The sequence below is a fragment of the Vigna radiata genome, chromosome 7 (assembly GCF_000741045.1).
Source record: "Vigna radiata var. radiata cultivar VC1973A chromosome 7, Vradiata_ver6, whole genome shotgun sequence".
NCBI classification, from domain to species: Eukaryota; Viridiplantae; Streptophyta; class Magnoliopsida; order Fabales; family Fabaceae; genus Vigna; species Vigna radiata.
In genome coordinates this window covers 11,330,325-11,339,403 of record NC_028357.1, presented here as the reverse complement: position 1 = coordinate 11,339,403, position 9,079 = coordinate 11,330,325, and the positions used below count along the sequence as shown (strand labels likewise).

General features: G+C 33.1%; 2 protein-coding genes across 2 annotated transcripts; both read right to left on the bottom strand.

The window, feature by feature from the left end:
• Nucleotides 1-693: 693 nt before the first annotated feature.
• LOC106769377 (glutathione S-transferase U17-like) lies at nucleotides 694-1,877 on the bottom strand. The gene is made up of 2 exons (XM_014654978.2): nucleotides 1,540-1,877; nucleotides 694-1,227 (listed from the first exon to the last, which is right to left on the bottom strand). Exons 1-2 carry the CDS (start codon nucleotides 1,852-1,854, stop codon nucleotides 874-876), a joined length of 669 nt encoding a protein of 222 aa, XP_014510464.1. The 5' UTR covers nucleotides 1,855-1,877; the 3' UTR covers nucleotides 694-873.
• Nucleotides 1,878-4,366: 2,489 nt separating this feature from the next.
• LOC106769376 (pentatricopeptide repeat-containing protein At1g05670, mitochondrial) lies at nucleotides 4,367-6,910 on the bottom strand. The gene has a single exon (XM_014654977.2). The coding sequence runs from the start codon at nucleotides 6,616-6,618 to the stop codon at nucleotides 4,402-4,404; it is 2,217 nt and encodes a 738-aa protein (XP_014510463.1). The 5' UTR covers nucleotides 6,619-6,910; the 3' UTR covers nucleotides 4,367-4,401.
• Between the last annotated feature and the right edge of the window lie 2,169 nt (nucleotides 6,911-9,079).

Here is a 9,079-nt window from a genome sequence, read left to right as displayed (position 1 = left end):
TGCATAAATTTGAAAACAACAAGATCCTTAAATTCGTAGATTTAACAAGATTCTGATTCTGAATTTTGCAAGATTTTGTGATAGTTCAAATAATTTACCTTTTGAACTCAACCCCTTAAAACTAACATGGCATTATAAATAATTTATTGGTCCAACTCTATAGCAGAATGACAACCAATATGGTTTAATTTCCCTTACAATTTCAAATTGGGTTGACCAAAGCATTTGAGATAATAACTTTTAATAAATATAGTTCAGCAGAAGGGAAAAAAAAAAGACAATAAGAGGCAACTCTTCTAATTTGAGGTATGCATTTGATAGACAAAGAAACGCCATATAATTTTAATTACATAATTAAGACTGTCATTTTTTTTCTTTGAGCCACTAATTAATTTTACTCGTTATTAGTATTTTATTAACAAAAATTGTACATTTTCAGCCTCTTTATAGTTACTGCTACTATATTACAAAATTTCAAAGACAATATAAAAGTAAACAGAGAAGAACTTTGTAGGAAAGTTCGTATTTTCGTAAAGTGAAACATGTTTGAGTTGTGCTGAAATTACAGCTGCCTTAACTTTTTTTTCCTCTCCAATTCTTTTTCATTTTTAATCATTTGTCTCAAATCACACATTCTGTGCTTATTTATGAATTTAAAAAAGAAAAAGTTTCCAAGACTCTTTTTGTGTCTGGTTTAAATTTGTAGGCAGAACCACAGAAATCAGGCGAGAAACAATATTCATATCAAGTTCCAACTACACAGATTTCAAGTAAAGAAAAGAAAACTAAACTCTGAGGAATGCATGAGCAACACTGCATGGCATGTTATTTTATAGAAAACTTCAATAACTTTGTGTAGAAGCATATCCATTTTCAGCCCTTAGCTAGAGTTTTGGAAAACTCAAGAAGCCTCCCTGTCTCTGGCATAACATCTTTGACAGCAGAATGTGCACAAAACCTTTCAGCCCATTTCAGCAGCTCAGGTGTGTTGTTTTGGTCAAGCAACTTCACCCCGTTGATTATCTCTACCACCCTCAGCCACCCCAAGAAGCTTCCAAGTGCAATATCCAACAACCCAATTTGGTCACCACCATAAAAGCCCTTGCCTTTGCTGCTATCTTTGAACACATCCTCCAACATTGCCAATCCCTTTCTCACTTCCTCTATCAACCTCTTCTTCTCATCCTCTTCCGAAGCTCCTCTAATGGATCTCATGGTTGGATACAACTGCTCACGTAGTCACAAACATCATAAGCTACACTTTTTTTTTATCTTCTTATGTTAAAATAATGAAAATGAGTTAAACATTCATTCAATACAAAAAATAGTACACTTTCAGCGTCTTGTTAATTATCACTACTCATTAGAGATGCATCATTTTTACAATCTTTTTTCATGAAAATCTATTCGAAATTTACAAAAATGAGTAAACTTGAAAAGAAATTTCTTAAATTGGTAAGTTGCCTTTGGAAAAATAAAACTGCATCACTTCTAGAACTAAATGGGGAACAACGGCAGGGATTAAGAGAGTTATTATACCGTTTGATCAATGTAGACGGTCCAGAAACGAGCAATGGCACGGTCATAAGGATCAGAAGGGAGAATGGGAGAGGCAGAGAACCAAACATCATCCACATATTGCACAATGATCAAAGACTCGCAGAGGGGTTTGTCCTTATGAATGAGAACTGGGATTTTCTTGTAAATGGGGTTGGATTGAAGAAGAAGCTGGCTTTTGGACGATAACTTTTCCTCATGGAAGTCATACTTCACTGATTTCATGTTTAGAGCTATCCGAACCCTTAACACGTATGGGCTTGGCCATGCTCCCAACAACTTCACCTCGTTATTCATTGTCACCTGTTACAATTCCCTAGGTTTGTCTTTCTACTTGGATGCTCATCACTAATAATTAAATAGAAGAATGAAGCAATAGTGATGAGAAGATTAGTTGATGTAGAGTGTTAGGAGGTTAGTTCACAACGTGAACGTAGAATGCTAGATGAAGTTGTGTACTGTTACCTAACCCTGTCCACTATTCTACTGCACCTACTTCCTACCTTTCATTAATGTCACTGCTAAGTTATTAGAGAGAATTATTAAATATTGTAAATATTATTCTTCAACATACCGGTTCATATTCACATCCTAAAATCCACTCAAGAACATACATGCTTTGATATTAGGCCTCGAATACAGGCATTCTAATTGACTACAAATAAGATAAAGCCACTGTAATTGCAAAAACTGGATCCCAGGAAAAGCAAATTCATACCAACATATCAGAAATATGCATCTAAGTCCAGTATCCCAACATCAGGGAAATCTCAAGCTCCTCTGTGGACATACTGGTACACCAATACCCACATTTATGCCATATATTGATTTCTGTTTTCCACTTAGAAGAGCACTCCTGCATCTCTTTCAAGAACAACGAGTATATTGCAACATTTGATGGAAGGAACTGAGCCATTATCATGTCTCAACTTTTACTGGCTATTTATCCAGGTAACATCTTACCATAGGCTGGTGAACAACCAACAAGACAACTTTTTAGCCCTGGGTTGGAGGCTACAAACAGTACAATCCCTGTCACAGTTCGTCCCTCGAACGTGTTAACCCCATACGTCGATCAGCTTAAAGTAATCCCTCAAACATAGTTAACATGGCCAAATAGAATCATCAAATATTGGAATTGTCAAATACTTGCCTTTGCCTTGACATTTGTCAACTGAGAATTACGACTAGTAAGAAAATATTTCTTTAAGCATCCTACCCTTATGCTCTCCATATACCGAGAATACTGAAATAAAAATAATCACAGCACAGAAATAAGATAGAAAAAGCTACCAGCAGAACATATGGATATAAAAATGTATCTATGCTCCCATGATACGAAATACTAAGTACCCAGGTAAAATACCAATGCTAGAAAACAAACACAAATAAGCAAACATTATTATTCATATGTTTTTATAGCTAAAATTTTCTAGGAGTTTATTTCCTCCTAGCACTAAATTAACTAGAATTTGTTTTAATGGACACAAGCAAGTTATAAAACTAATACAGAGAAATTAAAGTGCAATAAAATATGAATCTTTATTATGTTTTTCAGCCCTTCAACCCGTATCAGTGTGATAATCAGATAAGTCACTGAAACTAATAATACAACTCGATAAGCTCTTCAGTGGTTTGTCACATTTGGGCCTCACTATTTTTTCTTGATAACAATCTCCCCTCTTCTCTTCTTCCTCTTTCACTATTTATACCATTCTGTTATGCTATCTGATGGTTATTAATCCGTTTATATAAGTACCTATTCTGTTACAATTTTCTTAATACACTTCCAACCCCCCTCCATCCTTTAATAATTTCTCTTCATTGGGGTCTCCTCTTACAGGTTAAATCAAACTTTCACAGAAATTTCAGTGAGATGAAAGGAATTTAGACTTTTAGCCCTTTTATCAAGTAGAAAGTAAATAGTCATTGATTACTGTTCTCTGTAACAGGTCTCAAAGGATGGAAAAAAATACAAGAAAAGTAGAAGGTTTCTAGAGTTACTTTCTATAGAAATTTCTGTTTAAATATCTATATTGTTGCGCTTGATCTTGCACATTTCCAACACTGTTTAGATCTCCATGCTACCAAAATGCCTGATTTTGCACTTTAGCCGTTGCTGATTATTGTTATTATTCTTGAAAACAACTAACCCTGGTACCAAATTCAGATTACCATTTCAGACATTTTAACGAACCAGTAAGTAATGACTAAAATTTCTACCAATTAATATATTCTTTCCACCAAATTAAATAAAACTAATTTTAACAGATTCAAACAGACTAACATAATTTTTTAACACCATGTAATCTTTAAAGATTTCAATAGATATTAATAACTTATTTCCATCAGCAGTAATGCTTTTTCATGAAAACAAACTGCATGATTATTACGATTTCTTTGAAGGAATTTCAAATTTTAGCAGATGAGTACGTCAACTCTGAAGTAAATCATCAATTTTTCATTATTCATCACAGCTCTCTATAACAGGTCTTAAAGGATGGGAAACCTACAACAGGAATATAGAAAGCTGCAAGAATTACTTCTATTTAAAATCTCTATTTACATTCTTCTACTAAAAAATGTCTATCACATTCAAACAAATCTCTATTACATTTGTATGTAAAACTCCCTCGTGTTTGTGTGCACTACTGGGATGTTCTGTTTCAATATTTTGGAATTGGAAAATACCTGGAAGTCCCATGTCACTCCTTTAATCAAGAGAGTAACTGGTGTCATCATATGCAAGTTACTTTCGGTGAAACTACCGAGAAAGAAGGAGCAACACAAACAACAATTACTGCCCTGATAATTCCATCATAAAGTGGCATACGCAAAAGTCAACTAAGTTCTCCTAACAAGACATTTCTCTATTGCTTCATCACAAAGCTCAAGAGTATTTTCCCAGTTCCCTTCTTCATAGTTTACATCAACAAAAATATCATATATCTCTTTGTCTGCAACAAAGCCTTGAGTTCTCATCTCCTCAAATAGCTTCTTAGCCTCCACAAATTTCTTCCTCTTACAGAAACCCTTTATAAGAGCATTATAGGAAGCAGCAGTTAGACTAAATCCCTTTTCAACCATTTCTTTATGCAAAAACCATGCCTCTTTCATATTTCTAGCTTTACAATGCCCTTTAATCAAAATATTATATGTATTATTGTCAGGCATCACTCCTTGAGCATACATCCTCTTATAAATCTCTGTTGTAGCACGCATGTTATTTCTAATACAGTACTGCTTCAAGAGAAAATTGATTGTTGTGGCATTCGGCCTTATACCTTTTTCAAACATCCATTTAATTAGTCTTTCACCATCTTCCAACATCCCTGACATGCAAAACCCATTCATTAGCACATTGAATGTAACAATTGTAGGCTGAAGTCTTTTATCAAGCATAACCCACAGCATCTCATGAGCCTTGGCCATTTCACCCATCTTACAATAAGCGTCCATGAGTGTAGTATATGTAATAGTGTCAGGATAAAACCCTGCCAGATCCATTTCTTCCATAATTTTTATGGCTTGCTCTATATTTCCTACCTTACAAAGACCATTGATAAGTGCATTATATGTGCAGACATTTGGTTGAAGGCCCTTCTCAGACATTTCAAGAAGAAGTTCATTTGCTATATCTACCTCACCACGTTTACACAGGCCATCAACCAATGCTGTATAAGTGACAACATTAGGAATCAAACCCTTCTCAACCATCTGGTTGTGAAGAGAGAATGCATCACTCATTTCCCCGGCCTTGCAATACCCATCTATAAGAGCAGTATAAGTAACTTCATCTGGTTCCAACCCTTTTCTAAACATTTCACTAAACAGTTGGCGTGCTTCCACAACCTTTCCAGCTTGACAGAGCCCGTTAATCATGGAAGTATAAGTCACGAAATCAGGAACTATTTTCTTATGCCTCATTTCATCAAACAGTTTGTATTCAGCTGAAACATTCCCAGACTTGCCGAACCCACTGATGAGAGTTGTATACACAACCTTATCAGGAAAAATCCTCTGGTTTATCATCTCCCTCAAGACTTGCTCCGCTTCAACTACTCTACCAGTCTTACAAAGAAGGGAAATTACGCTATTGTATGTGTATTGATTTGGCTTACACCCCTTTCCCTGCAACTCTTCCAAGAGCTTCAAGACCTTTCCTATCTGTTCAACCTGACAGTATCCATTAATTATAACACTATAACTTATAACATCAGGAAAGCTCCCCCTAAACTCCATTTGTAAGAGCAGATTATGCGCTTCTTTTAACCAACCCAATTGACAAAGTGAATGGAGAATAATATTATACGACATGGTGTTCCAACAAACACCCACTTCTGGATACTCTCTGAACACCTTAATTGCCATCTTTTTCCCATCAAAACTGTTAGATAGCCTAGCTAGAAACAAATTACAAGAATCTACAGAAACAAGAACGCCGTAATTTACCAATTTATCAAACAGTTTCCGAGCCTCTAGAAGCCACCCTCCTTCAACAAGAACTTGGAAGAACACATCAAACACAAATGGATGTGCACCCCAGTCCTTGTAAGTATAAATCAACCTCTCAGTAAATTGAGCAAACGAGTTACCAACATCCAAATGAGGCTTTTCCCAGAACTCAAAAACCAGCCTATGAGCCGTTCTCAAGTCCTTAGAAGCCACAGCAATCTGAACAACAATGCAAAGGGCTTCCAAAGAAGGGTCCCTCCGCAGGCGCGTCCAGTTGAAGAAATCCAACACCAGTTTATAATCATCCTTGATGTTCATAAGAACCCAAATCAAATGGTCAGGCTTGAACTTTGCCTCGAAGGGCTTGAGAATCCGGCGAAGAGGCTCGGAGCGGCGCTGCTTAACGGTGGTGGAAATGTGGTGCACAAAGTCAGAGTCTTTAACTGAAGGCTTTCTTGGGGAGTAATCAGGAAAAGGTCTGGCATTGCTTGAACCCAAAGAAGAGCAAAATTTCACACTCAGACATTTTGGACAAAAACCCATAAATGGATTACGATCATAATAACGAAAACAGTTGAAATAAGAGGAGATAACTGCTCTCTTCATGTGAAAAAGGTAAACCCATTACACAAGTTTTGAAATTTCTCTTCTACTCTGCCAACAGAAAGGGTTTCTCATGGATAATTCAAATCAGTAAGCAACAAACTTTGGTGGGGTTTTGTCAAGGAACGGAGAAGCCCAACACAGTACGAGAATACTGCGTCTTTTACTTTATTATTATGGCAATTTTGTAAACATAAAATGAAGATTAGAATGAAAGAATCTGAGAAGGAAAAGGTGGGTGCGGCTATGGTGGTAATAAGACTGTTTGGAAGCTAAGGCAAAGAGGGACCAAGAGACCAAGCCAACCCAAAAAATATTTCCCTTTTCATTTTCGCTATAATTTATTTTAAAATACCTATAACGATATACTTTAATTAATTGAAAAGTAACCAAAGGGGAAAACACTCTATTTAATTTTATTTGAAAAGTTTATTCCTCTTATATTTCAAATTTACTATTATTCATTCAAATTGTATAATATTGAACGTTGAATGATTTGATGAAATTATTTTACCATGTTATGAATTCCTTTGAATACAGAGGGATCATGTGGACAATTATTTTAGGTGTAGACATACTTTAGATTCAAGTTTTTCATCTTCTTCCTCATTCTATAGTTTTTATTATGAAACTAAACTTATCCACATTTAAAATACTTAAATTATATTTTATAGTTGGAAAGAGATATTATTCTGTTTTAGTTGGAATGAGATATTATTAACCAAATCGAAACAGGTATATAATTATATAATACTCGTCTAATTTTAATATTATCTCTAATATAATATTTGATTGCAACAATATCTTGTAACTTAATAACTTAATAAAATATAAATATGCAAATATCTATAACAGAACTTCTAATAATAGAGAAATTATCTCTAGTATAAATACCTGACAATTATATTAATATTGAGAAATTTATACAATACCATCACATCCATTACATCAAAATTTATTTTGAATTATATTTTTTTCTATATTTATATACTTTATTATTTATTATATTTTTATTTATTTATTAACTTGATAAGTGTTAAAGTATTATTTACAAATGAAATTTAATCTGTTGACATATTCGTTTATTATTATTGTTCATAATTTACGCCAATAAAAATAGAAATCACAACATAGTAAAGTTTAAATGAAAAAAAAAAAAGTATAACCCTAATATTAAGTTTATTAAGTTTGAATATTTTTAATAATATCATACGAAGGTCTTGTAATATATAATAAGACCTTTATACAAAGGAGTATAATGTGAAGAAATAAAATAGTGAAAGAAAAGATAATAAAATAAGTCATATACTTAGATTTAATATAATTCGTTTTAAACTAGAATATTCTATTTTATATTTCAATTGGGTATTAGATTTAAAATGATTCGTTTTAAACTATAATATTCTATTTTATATTTCAATTGAGTATGAGAACGAAAATGGATATTCGTATCTAGTTTCCATTCTCATTCTCTGATATTTATATAGTCATGTTTAAATTAATAAAATACATAATTTATTAGATACCTTAAATAATAGTTATATATATATAGGAGTTTGTTAACACAGTTTTTCAGTTAGTATGTTTTAACAATGTGTACCGGATTATAGTAGACAAAAATACCTTCATTTCTAAGTTTTAAGATCAAGGATATTTAAATAATTTTCATTCTCAAAACTAAAAAAAGAAAAAAAGAAATCCCCAAATCCTTACTCACCTCCCTTATTCCTCTCAACCCTTTCTCTTTCATCTCTCTCACTCCAACATTTTCTCTATCGTCCCTATTGCTCCAATTAAAAAAAAAATCAGAAACCGTCCTTTTCCCTTTAGTGTTTCTTTTTCCTTTCTCTATTGGTATGGTATACATGATGTAAGATTACAACCTAGAATTGAAAGAATTGTACTTCTAGGGAGCTCTTTTATACCTATTTCTTTAATTTCCTTATGTCCCTCTTTTTTAGAATAAACTTTAACCACTGTGCAAGATAAAAAAACAATAAAATCTTTTACCTTTGAGATTTGGAAACAGTAACATAAAATGACAAAGTTTATATTCATTTTACACACATTAATAAATATAAAATGATTATAAAAGAGTAAATTTTTTCAATTTTTAAAAAATATCTTTGATTCAAATTACCACCACCATCTTCAATTGAGTTGAGATGAAAGAAAAAAATGTTGGAGTGATGACAGAGAAAATGTTGAGATGAGAGAGAAAATATATCTCATGACAAAGGGTTTCTGATTTTTTTTTCAATTGGGGCAAGTAAGGGTTTGGGGTTTCTTTTTTTAGTTTTGAGAATAAAAATTATTTAAATATCCTTGACCTTAAAACTTAGAATCCATGATANATGAGGGTATTTTTGTCTACTATAATCCGATATATATTGTTAAAACGTACCAACTAAAAAACAGGCGTACGCGTGTTATATATAAATATGTATATATAAATATGTATATA